This window comes from Mustelus asterias, chromosome 14 (genome assembly GCF_964213995.1).
Source record: "Mustelus asterias chromosome 14, sMusAst1.hap1.1, whole genome shotgun sequence".
In the NCBI taxonomy this organism is placed as follows: Eukaryota; Metazoa; Chordata; class Chondrichthyes; order Carcharhiniformes; family Triakidae; genus Mustelus; species Mustelus asterias.
The window spans coordinates 38259331-38279745 of record NC_135814.1 but is presented as its reverse complement, the minus strand read 5'-3'; the positions used below and the strand labels follow the sequence as shown (position 1 = coordinate 38279745).

At 42.4% G+C, this 20415-nt stretch overlaps 1 protein-coding gene across 1 annotated transcript in view; it reads right to left on the bottom strand.

Moving 5' to 3' along the window:
* slc12a8 (solute carrier family 12 member 8) overlaps window positions 1-20415 on the bottom strand; it is a 152159-nt gene that overhangs the window by 108330 nt on the left and 23414 nt on the right. Inside the window, exons 2-3 of the mRNA XM_078229173.1 lie at window positions 4589-4827; window positions 2683-2829 (exon numbers count right to left, since the gene is read on the bottom strand). Of these exons, the coding sequence (XP_078085299.1) occupies window positions 2683-2829; window positions 4589-4714 (273 nt within the window). The 5' untranslated portion in view covers window positions 4715-4827. The remainder of the gene's footprint in view (window positions 1-2682; window positions 2830-4588; window positions 4828-20415) is intronic.

The window sequence follows — 20415 nt, the reverse complement described above, 5'->3', positions numbered from 1 at the left end:
TTTACTACGATCCCCTACGATCACACTTGGCAAAAGTCAAAAAGTGGTGCTTAAGATTTAAATGTTACTCAAACAAGTGAACAGAACTCATTCGTCACTGGGATTGTAACCATCTGTTTAACTGCTACTCTACTGCCATATTCCTCCCATCTGCTTGTCCACCAATACACTATCTCTCCTCACCCTTTGCAATTTTCTCTCACTCAAGTGAGACTGACTTTACCTTGTGCCACTCTTATCTCTCCAGTCATAATCGGAGGCTTTCCTGGAATGTTTCTCTACTAACTTCCACAATGTTACATTTGGAGGCCAATGTCCTTGTTCCCCTCCCAACTCTCATCCAAATATTTCCCTTTGATAGCATCATCCAAAGACATAACACCAGGTTCTGCATGTTCGCGGATGCCACCCAGCTTTGGCCTTTCCTGCATCCCCCAATCACTTTGCATCATCATTGGCAGCTATCCTTCAGTAACTTAAACCCGAAGCTCTGGAATTCCCCATCTATTAATCTCTATATCATTCTCTCTTCCTTCAAGATGCATGTAAAGTCTGACCAAGCATTTAGTTATCCCTCCTAATTGCTCCTTTGTTTTTGGCTTCATGTGAATTTTTGTCTGATTATGCTCCTGTGAAACTCCTTGGGATGTTTCCTACATAAATAGTGCTTAAATGCAAAACCTTTATCAGACTATGGGGGCGATCTTACCTTCTCGCCCCATTGATTGCCTCACGGTTTTACCGACACCCGATATCCGGCGACATCAGCCTTGCACCCTACAAGTGAGTTCGGGACGCAATTGTCCGGGCTCACTTGCCTCAGCGGCCTTGTCGGTGAAGATCCTCACCGGCAAGGATCGCATATGGTCCCCATCAATGGGTATGTGTAGTGATGGCTTTGCTGGTAGGACTGGAGGCCATTGAGGCCCCCCTGGGAGTTCAGGGGCAGGTGGGTGCCCCTTGGGCAGTGCCAGCCTGGCACCCTGGCACTGTCCACCAGGCACCTTGGCACTGTCAGCCTGGGCATCCCCTGAGTCGGCTGGCCTACTGCGAGCGGGCAAAGGATGGGGCCTAAGGTGGAGGGACGGTACTCATTCTATAACCAGAATCGGTGGTTGAAGAACGCTGCGCACTCTGCAACTAACGATGGTCCAGTCCATGTGGGGATGGGGGGCAATCGACCCATGCGCGAGGTAGTGAAATCGGCCACAGAGGGCATCGACAGCAGGGTGGGGGGGAAAACGATCAGCTGTGGAGACCAGTTATAGCTGGGGGGAGGCAGTGACAGATCTCTGTTCTTAACAGGGCGGTGTGAATGGGCAATGACACCCTCTGCTGTAAGCTGCTGGCTGTCGGGCGAGCTTACCCCCTCCTCCCCCACCACCTTCTGGCAAGAAAGAGATTTTCCCTCAGTGTGGTAAGATTCCATTTTTAACTCGCCCAAAAAACCAGTGCGATTCTCTTCCGTTTTCACTTTTGGTTGGCACTTAGAAATTTGGTAAGATCACTCCCGCGGTCTAGTTCCTTAGTTCGCCTATTTGTAGATGGCAGACATCAGTTGAAATTTCTTATAATGGCAAACCATCAAACTGACATCAGTCATTTAAAAGCAAATAAATTAATTAGAAACACTTACTACCTTCATTGCCCTGATTACAGAAACAATGAAACCAATCGTTAGAGTACCAGGAAACTGTACAAGAGGTATGAGGTTTTGCTGCAATCTTTAGTTCCTAGGTTCACAATGTCCTTTCCACTTTTTAAGTTATGATTCTAATTGTAGAGCAAAATTAACAGTTCACCATTCCTACTGTTCACCAGCTGCTTAAAATACTTTTAAAAATTAAACTATTGTAAATCTAATATAAAAACAAGGCAAACTGAAAAAATGAACATATAAATATAATCATGTTTGTGAACACAAGGGGCAGCACGGTAGGACAGTGGTTAGCACTGTTGCCTCACAGTGCCAGGGAACCGGGTTCAATTCTGGCCTTAGGTGACTGTGTGGAGTTTGCACGTTCTTCCCATGTCTGCGTGGGTTTCCTCTGGGTGCTCCAGTTTCCTCCCATACTCCAAAAATGTGTGGGTTAGGTTGATTGGCCATGCTAAATTGTCCCTTAGTGTTAGAGGGACTAGCAGCGTAAATACATGGGGTTACGGGGATAGGGCCTGGGTGGGATTGTTATCAGTGCAGACTCGATGGGCCAAATGGCCTCCTCCTGCACTGTATGGATTCTATGATTATAAATTTACCTTGCAACTTCATACAAGTGAAAAACAAACTAAACTTGAAGGTAAAATAAGCTAAAAATTTGATTGCATAAAATTGAGTCAATCTCCATTAAAATTATCAAAATTTAAACAAGTTAGTCAACTGATCATTTTTTAAAACTTCCTACCTGCAGCAAGTTTCGGTCAGTAGCTTTTTAAACACTTTGGGGTTTATTTCTTCTGTTCTCATGTTGGTTAAGGTTATCTGTAAAGTTCCTTTGTGTACTTTTTAAATGCTGTTGCAAACCCACTTATTTTTAATAGGTTAAGAAATGCAAAGTTAACACACATGGAATTTTACAGAAACAGATTAAGTGGTCCAATATCAGTGAAAAGTAAAACCCCTCAATTCAAATTTCAGCTTCTTGAAGCCAACAATGCCGTAAATATAACCAAAAATAAACTTACCACAAGCCACCCAGTCCGCAGGAAGAGAACCACTCCAAAGATATTGATCATGCAAGTTGTGAATACTCCATCCCATGTTCCAAATAGCACTGGCTCCCAGACAAAAATCGTAACTTTCCACCAAGGCTTTACATGGGACTGGGATACCTGTTTGGTGCATTATCAGTTTACAATTAGTATCCTAATGGATCATATCGTGATTCTAAAGGACAAAAAAGATCAAGAGGACAAACAAATGGAAACCATTCAAGTTAATCCTGATAGCAATATTTGTCCCAAGGCCTTCATAAATTGGATCAAATAACTATATGAAGAAGAATCCTAACAAAAGCAAGAGTTGCATATGTAATTTTCTAACCTGACTTTAAGTAATCTAAATTATTATTTTTTAATTATGTTCATATCCAATTCATATTTTGGAACAGAAAGTGGAACATATTCCTACTATTTTCAACTAGGAACCAGCTGAGTGATAAAATGTCAATTACTCATTCGACACATGGGCATTGAAATACTGAAGGATGTTTATAGCAGGTTTCTATGAATGGCAGTTTTAAAATAGTTTATAACATTGTAAAAGTAGGATACTAATTCAGTTATTAACATCTAATTATCCAAATTAGTAATAATGTAAACACTTTGCAACTGTGCTCACAACCTATTTTATGGGGTTTCATTTTGATTGCCATAAGCTGCTGATGTGTTGTATTGATACTGAACTGCATTAAACATCTGTTGACTGTGACCTTGCTTTGTCCTCAAGGACTTTAGACTATCCTCATTCAAAAATAATAAATAGCTACATTTCCATTTGAATTTGTGTGCTATTTCACGTTTCACAAACTTTCTATCCTTAAAAATATTTGCTTGATTGCAATAAAACAGTTCATACAAAAGAAAATATATTTGTCTCTTCATGCTTTCTAAGATTGCATTAATACATCACAACTGCATTATGAGTTGTAAAGTCAATGCTTTTTTTAAGTTTTAATGCATATTGCAATATAACCAAACATGTCACCTTTTTAGAACTTATGATCACTATCAAATTTAAATATCTCTTGCTTTATACAGCATGGAAGTTAGATCAGATTGGCAGAGTTGGAGTTAAGGAGTTATCCAACCTGATACATATACCATGGAAATGCCCAAGGCCTTTTGGCTAAAGTGATGAATATCTGAAAAGTTTAGGGTCTAAATATACATTCCCTAACTTCAGTCAGTTCCAAGAAACCCCAAAGTTCAAAGAAAACATCAAAAACTGTTAGTGGCAATCAAAATGAATGTTGCTGTCTTGGAAAAGCCAGATAGGATTCATAGTTTCTCAGTGAGTATGTCTTGCTATATGATGTGGCAATAATAGAATGTCTATCCTAGAACGTATGTACAAACCAGGGTGAAATGTGTCCATATCCCATTCCTATTCCTGGCTTGTCTTAATTTGGATGAGATGCCTAACTTTAACCAGCTTGTTACTTTTTTGTGTTTTTGCAGCGCGAATGGAACATGCTGTTGGTGTACTAAACAAACTTTTCAAGACAGAAAATGTGATGCTAACAATGTTTCCTGAAAGCTTGAGAAATGTAATTGACTTTGTGGCTACAAACTATTAAGTATTACTTTGATAACACATAGAAATAGTGTGGATTAAAATATTGCTGCTATGTACACTTTGGGTGCGCCATCGGAAAGGCAGAGGTGATAATACTGAGCATATACTTCTGGGCTAGCTTAGAAACTAAGAGGTAATTTTGTGAATACATACTCCCAGCAAATGAGGCTGTGTGCAGAATTGAAAAATATCCCTAGGCCAGTATTTCTTAAAATCATATGCAACAACACGAGAGCAGAATGTACTCAAAAAGATTGCTGGATAGTAATTACATGCATCCATTAGTTAATTCACCTGAGCAGCTTCATGGAAAAGGTCTTGCACTCGCCCAGTACTTTTAGATTCAGAGAAACCATTTAGTAGTAAATCTGTTTTATTGGACACACGTGAATTACATTTCAGATTCCAGACTTCTTCCATACTGTGGAAATGCTGAAGTATCCAGCCAACCAGCAAAGGAGATATACGTCAGCACCTAGATTTGATCAAAGCGCCTTTCGTCTTCATGAAAAGATGCCACTTCATTTTCGACTCTAAAATTTAAAAAAACAAATCCTTAGATATTCAATCTATTGTTACATATTATTCAGTTAAGAACATTTTCTAATTGCTGGTAATATGAACCATAAGGTTATGGTCCATTTTGACAAATTTTGACCTGAGCGCACATCTCTCAGAAATTTCTCATCATGCTTTGCATACAGGATCGGATTTTCAAGGACAATGGTTGTTATTGAATCGGCAAACACCCAGATTGCACAAAGAGATGACTGGCTAATTAATCTATTTTAATGCTATTAATTGAGGAAGTAATGTCAGCCAGGATATGAATGGAAGTATTTTCCTTCCACCAGTGCGCAAGACCTTTAACATTCAGTAGAGAAGACATTGAGCCTTAACTACTCATCTGAAAGCAGCTCTGATAATATAGGATGCCTGTATTATTGCACTGCAGTGTCAGTTTAGGTAATGCACTCATGGAATGAGGTTTGAACCCACAATGTACTGATCCAGATGTAAGAACGCAACCAAATGAACGAAGCTGAATGAGACATATTAGATTTATAGACATTATTCTTCCTGTGTTAAACAATAAATGCCACTGTACAAGTTGCTAAAACAACTTAAAATACATTTCTTGCTTTAAAATACAATTATCTGATTCCTCAGTTTGTAATGTATCCTTCTCATCCAACAGAGGAAGGTTTTGACTTCCTGTAAAAGAACGGAACTCATTAAACCTTAAATTGTAGTGTTTTAAACTATTCTAAGCACATTAAGATGCTCACAAAACCCTCCAAAAATACTGTATAAGGGCTGGAAAAACCCCTCTCTCCTAATCGCCTATGATTCACAACTTGGGGGATGTGAGCACAGAAAGTAGAGCATCATTTGACGATTTCAAACCAACATACTATTGATAATCGGTCCTTCCTTTTCTTTATTTAATCTCCAGATTATTGAATGGAGGCTCGTGGTGTAGTGAGTGATGTTCCTGCCTTTGAGCCAGAAGCTCCGGGTTTGAGTCCCACCCAGGACTTGATGGCCAAGAAAGGTGCATTCATAACATGGCCAACAGGTTTAGTGTCAACCTGTAAAATCCTTCCAACATGCCAATGACAGGTGGTAAGAGAGGGAGAGACTCCTGGTCAGCTATATTTGATGCAGAGTGGTGCCCTTCAAGCTAGAAGCCCCTGGTAACAGGCTAGTGAACTGTCCCAGGAAAACCCTTGCTATAGGAACAGATGAGAGTCTGCCTTGTGTACCACTAGGTGTGGAAAGAGAAATAAACAGCAAAAGTCTTATTGAACACATCTCTTAATGTCACACCAATAAAAAGGGTGGAACTGGTTACCCACATGTAAGCCAAGTATAAAACCTTTGCTCCACCATATTATCCCCTTTAAAAATAATGAACCATGGATTATGTTAAATTATTATTTTACATCAGAGGTACTTCATGAAGTACATATCAGGAAGCGTAGGGCAGAGCATGCTCCTGTCTACATCAACAGGGACGAGGTAGAAAGGATCGAGAGCTTCAAGTTTTTAGGTGTCCAGATTACCAACAACCTGTCCTGGGCCCCCCCATTTCAACACTATGGTTAAGAAAGCCCATCAATGCCTCTACCTTCTCAGAAGACTAAGGAAATTTGGCATGTCAGCTACAACTCTCACCAACTTTTACAGATGCACCACAGAAAGCATTCTTTCTGGTTGTATCACAGCTTGGTATGGCTCCTTCTCTGCCCAAGACCACAAGAAATTACAAAAGGTCGTGAATGTAGCCCAATCCATCACGCAAACCAGCCTCCCATCCATTGACTCTGTCTACACTTCCCGCTGCCTCCGCAAAGCAGCCTGCATAATTAAGGACCCCACGCACCCGACATTCTCCCTTCACCTTTTTCCACCGGGAAAAAGATACAAAAGTCTGAGGTCACATACCAACCAACTCAAGAACAGCTTCTTCCCTGCTGCCATCAGACTTTTGAATGGACCTAGCTCGCATTAAGTTGATCTTTCTCTACACCCTAGCTATAACTGTAACACTACGTTCTGCGCTCTCTCATTTCCTTCTCTATGTACGGTATGCTTTGTCTGTATAGCGCGCAAGAAATAATACTTTTCCCTGTATGCTGATACATGTGACAATAATAAATCAAATAAAAAAAAGAGAGATCCTGCAGGTAGGTGATATGTAGCCATTGAGCCAGGGGTTTTAATCCCACAAAATTTCAGTAATCAACTTCCTACAGAACTGACTACTCTTCAGTTCACCATAAAAGATCAGTGCTGCAGACAGACCTTGCCAACCACTTGGGGTGCAGAGGCTTGTGAATGTGTTTGTCTGCACAAAGTTAATTTTTAATTCAGCAAAGACGCTTACTTGGTAGCAATGCTTTGCAATAGCACTAAATTAACGTTAATTTTTGAAAGTGATAAAGGAAGGAGCAAGATGCAGCCCAACCCAGCAAACCAAAAAAATTAAAATAAAACCAAGTAGAACAAGATAGAGGCAGAGGTTTGATCTAATGTTGTTGAACAGAATTGGCCCAAATTTCACATCCGTTGGGTGCATGCAAACAAAAGGACGGAAGTAGATGTGGAATCTGCTCCCAGGTGTCAGGATTCAAACAGGATTTCACACCAGCTGGCCAATTAAGGCAGCCCAGCGCCATTCTTATCTTTTCGTCGAGTTCTTTGGGCCATGCAGGGGCAGGAGCTTGTTATGCACTCGTTCCAATGGAGATCTAGCAGGTGACTTAAAAAGGCCGAAGGCAGCTCCCTGAAGGTTGTCAGTGACCACTGTGGAAGCTATACCTTTCAAATCAACTGAGGGCTGGTAGTAAAGATGTCATCGACACTTGCTGAGCACATCAGGCAGGAGGGCAAGGCCTGTGGGCACTGTGACCCTGCCGTACCTGATCACTGCATGGGCATTCTTGCCCAAGCAGTGAGCCCCAAATGTGAGGTTTTAATGCCCAGGGATGGCAAGAAGAGACCTCCACACCTAACCAAGGAGGCCTTAACAAAGGTGGCAGCCAAGGTGAGTGGGCTTGAGGTGGTCCGATGCATGTGGGTACAATTCCACAAATGGTTCAATAATCTTCTGAGCTCCACAAGGATGAGTGCTGAGTTGGCATGGAACCGTGTGGAAAGTTAGCCATTCCTCATAGCACTCCCAGCATACGAGTGTGTGCCAAATGGCACTGAAGCATGTGCCTGCCAAGGCTGGGAGATTTGCCTCCTTGGCCTGGGTGCATTGAAGGGTGAGGTATGCTAATATGATGTGCACTGTTACCTGGTTCTTAGGGGCGGGGATGGAACAGAATGGAACAGTACCACAGATAGAGGCTGGACGAATGGATTCTCTTCAATCCGTTCAGGTAAAGAGAAGTTATCACACTGGGGAGAGATCTTGGATGGGTAATAGGGAACAAGATCACAGACCCCAAGGTCTATTATGAAGTTAGACTAGACCCCAACTATTTGCTATTTTTGGCAGATATGTGAGGATAAGATGCTTCTCTCCAGGTGTGATTCTATTGACACACTTGGAAGCTTTTATCAAAATAAACTTTATTTGACAATAGTTTAATTCTGACAAATGAATTAGCTTAACATTTACCAATTGGACAATACTTAAACATGACAAGATAAAGTTCTTAACTGCTAATCTATCCCTATGAGTTCTAATTCAAGCAATATTCCTCTTAGACTTAAAACCCCTCTTCAAAATCCGTTAACGATTCCCAGGCTTACGTACTCGTAAACATTCCTAGAGCCTTTTGAACACCTCTGGAGAGAGAGAGAGAGAGACCTGTCTTCTGATAGCCTGAAACTGCAACCTCCACAGAAAGAGACAGAAAGACACCTCTTGCTTCTTTCAGGACCAGGCAGAAAACTGACTGTTTTACAAAAAAAGAGTAACCGTGTATCTTCTCTGCAAGCTTAGCTCCTCCCATTAGCACATGACACTGTAACTAGTCAATAAATCTAATCAAAACCCTATTCTGAAATCCCAAGGGGAATCCAAGTAAACACAAATGCATTAACTCTGTTTAGACAAACACACCATTAGCTAAAATCAGTCATTATCCTGCATTCTCAACATTTGAGATGCCTGTTGCCCAGACAAATCAGCACTGTATAAAACACAGCTGAATTTTAAACATACCCTTTACAAGAAACATGATAAGAATACATTTCTTAAAAGGCACAGATCACATGGGTGGTGGGTCCCCTGTCAACTCATAATGACAAAATATGACCCCCAGAGCTGAAATGTCAGCGTGGCACAAGAACTACCAGACATGGAGAGGCAGGGATCTCTGCCAAAGGGACAAGTGAGAGGCAGGCGTAAAGAGACAAAAATAATAATTGTCTCTCTCATCCATTTAAATCTACGATGCACCTTTTCCCTAGTTCAAATATTTTCATTATTATGGAGCATCCAAACAACATGTACTAATCTGGCCTAATCAATGCCTTGTAAAGATTTATTACATCCTTGCTTTTGCCCTTTGATTAAAATAAAACATAATCCCATTCATCATTTAGTGATTTTTTTTCCACCTGTGTTGCCTTGAATGACCCAAGCATACATTGACCATAGTGAGAATTGAATCATTTCAGGTCACTTCCATTCTCTTAATTTTATCAAAATGTACTTCAATTTTATTAACATTGAAATGTGTCCACTACATCTCCATTTGTTCCTCAAACCTGTCTACATCCTGTTGCAGTCTCCAATATCATTCTTCACAATTTACCACATTTCCTGATTTAGTATCACAGACAAATTTTCATTTTATTTTTTGCTCTACGCTGATCCCCATACAAATAAATAACTTGGGTAAGAAGAGAGTTCCCAATTTGGTTCTCCAGGGCAGTACGAATTACATCCACTCAATCCATGAAGCAATCATTTACTCTTGCCCTCTGCTTTCTATCTCCATTTCCAAGCTGCCACTATGATAACTGAAACTTTGTACTTCCCTCAACCATGGGCAGAGTAACTCAGTGTTAATGAGGCAGATCTTGAGGATAATTCAAATGAAAGGAAAAGTTTAGAATCATTGCAACCAAAATGCTGAGAAATACCAATCATAGAATCATAAAATCCCGACAATGCAGAAGGAGACTATTCGGCCCATCCAGTCTGCACTGACCACAATCTCACCCAGGCCCTATCCCCATAACCCCACATATTTACCTTAGTGTCAGGGGGGTGAGCTAAGGGGCAATTTAGCATCCCAATCCACCTAACCCGCACATCTTTGGATGTAACTTACAAATCTTGCTAAGTAATTTACAACATTTCATTAAAGTTGATCCTCAGTAGAACAGGTGGCTATTACTGTTCTCTGGCATGGCAGATATTATAATTCTGTAAAATATTAACTCTCTTAACAGTTACCAATGCACAAAACCTGTCTGACATGTTTGCCCATCCTCTCCGGCCCTATAAAAACATTGTTTCCCTCATTTAAAATTGCTTCAAGTTTGGTTCTGAACAGCAGTAGTTAATTTAGTTTTACTGTCTGACACCCTTTCAGCTACAGGTTCAAGTCACAGCAGGGGCTGGCTGCTACTTGCATCAATGGCCATAAGAAGCTGGCATTGTGCCTCATGTGTCTGGATCACTTCAAAGCAGCACATCCAAATCAGAGGAAAGAAAAGTTTGAAGCCAATAATGGAATGATACCCAGACGCTAAAGGTACAATTACAAAGGGAGATTGTGCAACTCAGGGAAATTTGATTACAGTTTACAAGATATTAAGGCGAACAGGAAGAGCAGAAAGGGAAAAACTGTGGGCAAATCTCCAACCTCACCACACCGTTAGTAGGTCGCACCGATCCCAGGGAATAGCGTGCGAGTCTAAAGATGTGTTTCGCACCCAACACAAAGCAGTTTGCAATTCTTCCAGCCCCTTTATAATGGCACCAAGTGGATCGCACCCAGAAAGAGCAGCAATCTGATTAGCATGTGCGTAGCCCATTCAAATTCTGCAGCACAGAATTCTCTGGCCTTCGGGCGTGATGAGATAACGGCAGAAATCTGGCATGATGGTCACGCCGGTGGGTTCGGAGGCCGTTGAAGCACTGTTCACCTGGCACACTGGTGGTGCCCGGCAATGGCCACTGGACAGCCTGGTGGTGCCAGGTGAACCCTGCCAGCAGTGCCGAGGGGGTGGGATCTGATGGCGAGTCCCCTGCAGGGGTGGATCGTGAAGGCGTTCTTGATTTTGGGGGGGGGGGGGGGGGTGGGGGGGGAGGGGGGGGGGGGTCAGGGGGACCCAATGCTGGTGACCCAGGTCAAGGAGGGGGTCCAGATGTCCGTGGGGTGAGGGGTGGCGGGGCGGGGGGGTGTCTCCCAGTGCACTCTGAGATCAGCCGCCCTTTCAAAATGGCGCTTGGAAGCTGGGTTCACTGGGATGTTTATGCGCCCCCCCCCCCCCTCCTCCCCACCCATCCCAAGTACCCACGGAAAACTCCCAAATCTCTATAAAAGTGACTGAGTGTGGGGGGGCCTGCGGTCGGAGCGCACCAGTAAGACTGGCACGGATCATTCCATTATTCTCACCATCATGATACCTAGAAACATTTTGGGACAATTCCACCCACTATTTCCACTATGGTTGGGGCATCTTAAACTTTGGGTATATTCTAAAATTTAGAGCCAATTATTTCAGTAACAAAATTAGGAAATCATTCTACAGGAAAAGTGTGGTCGAAGTTTGAAACTATTTTGCAAATGACAGTTGAGGCTAGATCAATCAACCATTAAATTTAAATTAAGACTGACAGATTTTGTTAGCCAAACCTATTAAGAGCTATTGGGCAAGTGTGGGGAAATTAAGTTAGGTCTCAAATCAGCAATGATCTCACTGAATGGAGAGACTGTTTTTTGCTTTATTCATTCATGGAACATGGGCATCGCTGACTGGCCAGCATTTCTTGCCCATCCCTAGTTGCCCTTGGAGGGCAGTTAAGAGTCAACCACATTGCTGTGGCTCTGCAGTCACACGTAGGCCTGACCAGGACGGCAGATTTCCTTCCCTAAAAGGACATTAGTGAACCAGATGGGTTTTTCCTACAATTGACAATGGTTTCAATGGTCTTCAGTAGATTCTTAATTTCAATTCTACCATCTGCTGTGGCAGGATTTGAACCCGGGTACCCAGAACATTAGCTGAGTTTGTCCAGACAGTCAAGTGATAATGCCACTAGGCCATCGCCTCCCCAAAATGGCCTCTCCCTGTTCCATGAGCAGGGTAGATGCTCATTCTGAAGTTCTTTAACTGCCTCTGCCCCAACACTGCCTTAAAGGGAAAAAAAGTTCAAAAGTATAAAATGAATCCAGAAACAAGTTAATGTCAGTATCAATGGTGGATCAAAGTACAAAGGCAGAAATCCCTGGCTAATTGATGCCTGAGTGGCATTCACCTGAACAGCATAAAAATAATAGAAAAAAACATGCTGAAACTTTTCAGGAAAAGTTAATGATGACTTTAAATAGTCTCTGCAGCCCTAAATAGGTGGGATAGATGTACTGTCTGAATTATCAGATGGTAACAGCACCTTACTCAAATCAGATAGGTTCCATCATGTAATTTACATAGACCTTACAACACAGACACAGGTCAACTGGTTCAGCTCACTGTAATTCCTTCCACCTTACTGCCTCTTATCCTATCAGCACATCCTTTGATGTCTTTTTCCTTCATATTCCTATCTAGCTTCTCCTTAAATGGACACAGATTCCAATTTGACCCAGACGCAATGTGAGCTGAGTGTTCATGCACAACCGTTCCTGGCTCCTGGCCAACTGATATCAGGAGTCGTAAAAATAAAACACAGATCCTAGAGAGTTTCAAGCAAAGCATTTTGAGGCCAATTGAAATCCTGCCAGGTAAGCTGGAGCTGGCAAACAATCAGAGGCTGGCCTTTACCATGTTGGAGGAGGTGAGCAGACATGGAGCAGTAGTGAGAGCAGTGCAAGATAAGTAAACATTTAACATTACTTATTAGATTATTGTGGTATTTATCTTTGCAAGTATGCCCACTGTAATTACAAAACTTCCACTTAATACTCTTAATGAAAAGTCAAGTGTAAATTAAGTCAACCTTAATATAGTTCCCCATTGGCAGCTGGAGGGGCTGTCAATCTTCATCCCAGCGGGAGAGTGGGGGCACCCTCCTAGTCCTCCAACCTTGGGAGTCCTCCCTCCTTCTCTAAATGCACACAGCTCCAATTGGCTGCCTCCCCAAAAGATACCCTCTGGCTCCTGGCACCAGCATGTGAGAGTTCTCCACCCCCCCCCCACTCCCCAACTGCAGGGTTAGGACATGCAGGATGGAAATTCAGACTGACAATGATCTTTCATCAGAACTATAACTTATTAAATTGGAGGAAGTACATCAATTGCTGCCGGGCATGGTGAATAGGACAATAGTGTGAGAAAATATATATGGCTATATCTTTAACTGGGATGTGGCAGAGGAAGGGAAATGTACCCCCGAGGGAATGATCCCTGAAGAACTGACCCCTCTGGAGAAGGAGATTTGTATTTGGTGGTGGGATTTTTTTTTAGGTGACAGAAAATGATCTTGAGCGGATGTGTGCATGTGTGAAATTATGGTCGGTTCAGACTCGATGGGCCGAATGGCCTCTCTCTGCACTGTAGGGTTTCTATGATTTCTATGATTTCTATGAAAGAGAGTGAGAGAGGTGGAGAAAGAGAGGGAGAGAAAGAGAGGGAGAGAAACAAAGGGTAGAATTTTAACTGTGGCATGCCATTCCTAATGGCAGAACAGGAAGTGGGCATCATCGCCACCCCCTTGCTCTTTCCTGCTCCCTCACGTGCTCACGATTAAAATTAAAAGTGCGGGCAGTGTGCACATGATGCAACGGGGGAAGCTTTTCAATGGTGAAACCAACCATCAGCTAACAATGCAGCTCCTACATTTGGGCTAAAAAAGAGCCTCCTGGATAAACAGTGTTACTCTGTATCACAGCCGCAACATTCCTGCCCAACTCCATTGCCATTAATACAAGGCACACAGAGCACAAAGGTGTTTCTCAAATTTAAACTTGACTTGTAAATATTTCACATTAAATTTGTTTCATTTTATTCATGTGTGCATCATTGTTATTTGTTGAGAGCTGCTTAGTTAGAAAGCCCAGTGTTCTGGCACGCCTTGTGGCTGGCATTGAGGTTACAGGGGAGATAAGGACATTACTTTGGATGAAATCATGTTGTGTTTTTGCATTTGTTCTGAACTGAATGTTCATGTGAGTGTCCAGTGTTATACTCATCACTCTGTGGAACATGGCTGAATTTGCAGGCTCTGCTGGGCCTCCTATCTATGCATTGTAAAGAATATTGTCTGAAATCACTCAGCGGGGGTAAATGAAATGTTGCAAGATCAAGGCCTTGTGAGAACTCTGCCAACCAGAGGTGGACAAACATGGACAGTTTTGACACTGCCCTTATGTCCCTAATTCACTTACCTTGACTGACTATACCCCCACATCCCCCAGAATACCAAGCCATTCCCACTTAACTCCTCCATTCCCCCAATCCTACTCCACTGCAACCATCCCCACCACCCCCCCCCCTCCCCCCCACCAACCACTGACTCACTGGGTGGAATTTCCTCAGAGAAATTCTAAGTGTAAAATGGGATGTTTTCTTGCCTGTTTTTCCAGCGAGGTAAATGGTGGTAATTTACGGCAATATGTGCAACACAGAAGCCATAATGTGATTCTCACCAGGAGGGAGGGGGTTGTAGAGCCTCAGCTCACCAGGAAACCCCCCACCGAGCAGCACTCACCCCCTGATTGTCACCCTCATTGATCAGGCCTCACCCACCGTTGCAGAGCTCTCCCATTCACTGCCCTCCTTCAAACCCTCCCCGGTCAGGATCTGCACCATCAAACTCCACCACATCAGGCCTTGCCCCCATCAGGCCCCACCCCTTTTGGCACTGTCAGTGTGCCAGGCTGGCAGTGCCAGGTTGGAACTGCCCAAGGGGCACTGCCTGGTCCTGACTCCAACCACCCAGAGAGCTTCAATGGCCTCCGGTCCCACCGGCGAGGCCATCATATCTGGTTCCCACCCGTCCCACTGGCAAAGTAGGAAAGGTAAGTGAGCCTGGATGATTGCATCCCTAGTCATGTCATTAATATTAAAATCAGCCTCTGATTTCACCGGCAGAATGGGACCAGCAATATCGCAAGAGACGAAAATTCAGATGCAAACCCGATTTTTCGCCTCTTGCTCATATTTCTCACCCTTCTACACTGCTCCATCAGTGTGACGGGGCAGAAAAATCCCGTCTACTGTTTCTGAACCCGAGCTCCATACAAGCTGCCATTTTCATACTTCCATCTCATTCCGCAGAGTTCAACAAGGAAAACTGGTGACCTCAGATACAACTGCATCAAACCGACTTGCTACATGTCACCAAAAAAACTTTATCATCAAGGTTGGACGTAATCACAGAAAGTTTTCATATAATGAGTATTCATGATATATAAATGTGTTACAAATAAAAAGCTGCCACAGGACCCGCCACAGACACAACACTGAGTTCAGCTCGAATTTGGAACCCGCTGTTGGGAAGGCAAGATTTCAACTCCTGCCGAATGAAGCTCACCACATTTCTGGCTCCTGCCGGCACCATGAACTCCAACCCACCCACAGTGAGTGCTGCATAAGGAGCAAGTGAAAGCATGCACTCACAAGAGGAGGAGACTGTGAGAGCACATGGGGCAGGACAGCAGCAGAAAGTGAGGAAGTACCACACGTGGAAGGGGGAGGTGAGCAAGTGAGAGGGAAAGCGACAGAGTGAGCTTTCCCATTTAGTATAAAGTTTAAAAGCATATTGTAGAAGCAGACAGTGATGTGTTCCTTCCTAACAATTTATTCCAGGAACGGAAGTTGATAAGGAAGGCAGCACATTGGCTCAATGGTGAGCACTGCTGGCTCACAGCACCAGGGACCTGGGTTCTATTCCTCCGGCTTGGGTCGCTGTCCGTGCGGAGTCTGCACGTTCTCCCCATGTCTGCGTGAGTTTCCTCCAGGTGCTCCGGTTTCCTCCCACAGTCCGAAAGATGTGCTGGTTAGGTGCGTTGACCATGCTAAATTCTCCCTCAGTGTACCCAAACAGGCACCGGAGTGGCGACTAGGAGATTTTCACCGTAACTTCATTGCAGTGTTAATGTAAGCATATTTGTGACACTAATAAATAAATTTAAACTTCAGAAGTTTCAGATGAATCAGTAGGCCGACAGACCCAAAATAGTACACCTGATAGCAAGTGCCAATGGTGGACGCAGCTTATCTTTCTTGCCACTGATATGACTAGTTGGAGACAGCCAGTGACATTCCCATGTTGAGCAGGGTTAGAATATCTCTGATAGAATGGATAGCAAATTATTTACAGCAATGACTTACCTTTGATTAAACTCCAGCCCCTAGTAAACCTCCTAATATTAAGGGGCATAAAGCATTTTAGTGAGTGACTTTTAAAATGTCAATGTGAAGGGTGAAATGGTTATGTTAAATATTGCTGTTAGGTTCTTAAAATACTTTTTTGCATAAACCAAAAAAAGTGGGAAAATGGCTCAACTGCACACTAACAATGCTCTCCGTGAGTCATACAGAAGATTTATGGTTTCTTTTTAATGTTTAAAGGGATGACCTCATGCCACTTGTACTGGGGAGATGGTCGTGCAGTGATGATGTGACTAGACTAGTAATCCAGTGGCCCTGTAATGCTCTGGCCATGAGTTCAAATCCCACCAATTTAAAATTCAACTAATTAAAACATTCAATTAATTTTTTTTTAAAATCTGGAATTGAAAGTGGCTCTCAGTAATGGCGGCCATGAAACTATTATAAAAACCCACCTGGTTCACTAATGTTCCTGAGGGAAAGAACTCTGCCATCCTTACTTGGTCTGGCCTACATGTGGCTTCAGGGCACTATTCCCAAGTACAATGTTGGCCTCGTCAGTGACGCCCACATCCCACGAACAGATATAGGAAAAAATTGCACTGAAATGTCTTTGATGACTAAGAGGTGTGTTTGAGAACACAATTCTATCCATTTTCGCAGAAAAACAGTTAGTGAACCTCCAGTTTGCAGTCTCTAAACACAAGGGGAACTTTAATCTGACCAGTAACGTACATGAAAATTGATTGGAAAAATCTCCATCAAAGGAATAAAATAGTAAGAAAAAAACACTCTGATTTGGCAAACAACATTGGTGGAATACTCCCTGTAAAAGTGCTCCCTGATTAATAGGGTGAGGTCGACCGGAATTCCCAACTCGACTGCAGGACCTAAATGCCATTATTTGCTCTTTTACAAAGAATACAAGCAAAAAAACACAATGAAAGAATTTGGTGCAGTGTGCACAGAAAATCACCAAGAAATTCAAAAAGAACATCACTAATTTACAGCTAAATAAAACAGAACTCTCTACAGACAACTGGTTACACAACAGATTTATGACAAGGACACATTTTGAATGTTGCAAAACACTCAGATTACACTAAAAAGTGAGATCTAATTCCTTCTCACTGCCATATTTTATGAATATGTTAACAAAAATAAATCAAAGCTACTTAAAAAAAGAAAACAAATGCATCAATAAATTATGAAACAACTTGCAGTTATGTATCATTTTTATAGAAAAACATCTTGCTTCACTGAGGTATAATAAAAAAAATAGGCAAACCAAAAGGAAGATGGATATATGAAGAGAGATGCTCTAAAGCTTGAAGAAAAATTCCACCTTCAAGGAGAAGGGTGTTGGAGAGATTTTTTAAAAATACAGAGGAAATTCCAAAACATGGGGGCTAGGTAGCTGAAGGAATGGCTGTCAATAGTAGGCAGTTCAGAGCCAGAGCAAGAAATCTCTCCTAAGTTCTTTACTTAGCTCAGAAGCAGCTATCTTCGTGCACTTTTAGACTGGCACACTCGTGATTGCAAAGTTTCTTTCCTCCCTTGTAAACCTCTTCACAATGTTAAAGGCCTCTATGCAGTCATAATAGTCTCCTCAATACCTCCTGATGTTTGGAACAGAATGGTGTGATTCCCAAAAAAAGGCTGCAGAGAGAAATACAATGCATCATAGAGAGTGGCGCCTGTGACTTTAGTTAGGGCTGGTTTGATTATGTGAGAGAATAGACTGAAGGGATTCAAAGAAAGGGATTGAGACAGGGTGGCTTAGCTATGAAGTTGTTCAAATCTGAAATTCTAATCAATAAAACTTTTTTATGCATCTGTGACAATCCTATTCAGCAATAATCAGCTCCAACTCAATAAACTTAAAAATCCTATTGCCTAACTTTATCTGCAGTGCATCAGATGTATCCTGGTCATCAACACCCGCCCATTACATCCATCCACCATAAAACAAAAATAGAACATAAATCATCCCATGTATGGTTTCCTCTTTGCTGCCAACGTAAAGTTACTTTTTAAATTCCATTGTATGCAGATTGCAGCTAAAGATCACCTGCTATTAATTTTACCATATCCAAAATATAAAGTAAGAAGTTTAACAACACCAGGTTAAAGTCCAACAGGTTTATTTGGTAGTAAAAGCCACACAAGCTTTCGGAGCGCTGCCCCTTCTTCAGGTGAGTGGGAATCCTGTTCACAAACAGGGCATATAAAGACACAACCTCAATTTACATGAATAATGGTTGGAATGCGAATACTTACAACTAATCAAGTCTTTAAGAAACAAAACAACGTGAGTTGTTTCTTAAAGACTTGATTAGTTGTAAGTATTCGCATGCCAACCATTATTCATGTAAATTAAGTCTGTGTCTGTATATGCCCTGTTTGTGAACAGAATTCCCACTCACCTGAAGAAGGGGCTTGGAGCTCCGAAAGCTTGTGTGGCTTTTGCTACCAAATAAACCTGTTGGACTTTAACCTGGTGTTGTTAAACTTCTTACTGTGTTTACCCCAGTCCAACACCGGCATCTCCACATCAAAATATAAAGGTCAGAATCACATCAAACATTCAATTATTTTCCTGTCAACAGTAGATCCAATTACCTCTGAACAAAGGGAGAGCTTATCCTATGGGGGAATTAACAGACTGGGCATTTTAATAACACGGCCAGTTTAGTTAAATTTGAACACAAACACGAGTATATTTTAGAAGCAACAAGATAAAATTGCAATTAAACTGAAAGCACCGTTTGACCAAAATACAGCAAGTGGCCAAATGCTAAAAATAAATGATAATAAAAATAATACTGGAACAATTCAGCATCTCCATCGCAGGGAAAAAACAATAAAACTAATTAAGTACATAAGCAAAGCAACCTAATTAATTAGAAAATAGCCAGTTAATGTGAACCAATAAACACTCAAACATTCCAGTCATGGCTTCCAGGATCAACTTCAATAACGCAACTTCCCTCACAGTTTGAGTAATAAAACTGGGAACCCTTTAATAAACTGTTCAAGCTCATCCATAGACCTTTAACCTGGGTCAATGCATTCAAAAAGTAAATGCTGAAAATCTCCATCCTTGTTTGCGGCTGGGATTCTCCAGTGCTGTTGAAAGTGAATGGAGTTTTGGCTGAAACGCCAGGTTCTCCGTTCTCACTTGCAGCGGGGCTGGCCACAGACAAGGTTGGAGAATCCCACCTGACATTTTCCATTTGTAAAAACCAGTCTACAACATGGTCTCAAGGGGAGGGAAAGTAAAGCAGCAGGCAGCTCACCTGTCAAGTGCTGTCCTGCAGTGGTTATGCCATGCATCAACACAACCTTAACCTTTGTTCTAGCTTCTTAAATTGCCATGAGAAAAGCTCAGTTGGTAAATCCATCTCAAGATTTTATTTATTAGTCACAAGTAGGCTTACATTAACACTGCAATGAAGTTGTGGAAATCCCCTAGTCGCCACACCAGCACCTGTGCGGGTAGAATTTAGCATGACCAATGCACCTAACCTACACGTCTTTTGGACTTTGGGAGGAAACCAGAGCACCTGGAGGAAACCCACGCAGACATGGGGAGAGCGTGCAGACTCTGCACAGACAGTGACCGAAGCCGGGAATTGAACCTGGATCCCTCGACCTGTGAGGCAGCAGTGCTAACCACTGTGCCACCGTGCTGCCTGTCTATGTCTTGTATGTGCCTGGAGTATCCAGGCCTGACAGATCCTGGGGTGGGATTTTTCTTCCCCTGCCCCAGGGCGTGTTTGCAACCATGGAGGTGGTCCACAATTGGCAGGCATTGGAATCTTCTTGTCCCAATGTTGTCAACTGTTTTCCTGTTGTTCACATCCTCCGCCGCTGAGGAATCCACAGCAGGGAGGTCGCTGTTGGCAGGACCAGAATATCCGCTGGCAGAAACAGCTGGAAAATTTTGGCTCACATTTACTCCTCAGTCAGTTTTGAGTTAATTATCTCAACTGTGGTTTGACATGACAATTGGCTTTTGGGCACAGGAATAGAAGATTCAGGAGTCCTATTCCTGGTCACTATATAGTAATTTATGGTGGCGAATGAACCACAGAATCCCTACAGTGCAGAAGGAAGCCATTTGGCCCATCAAGTCTGCAACGACTCCC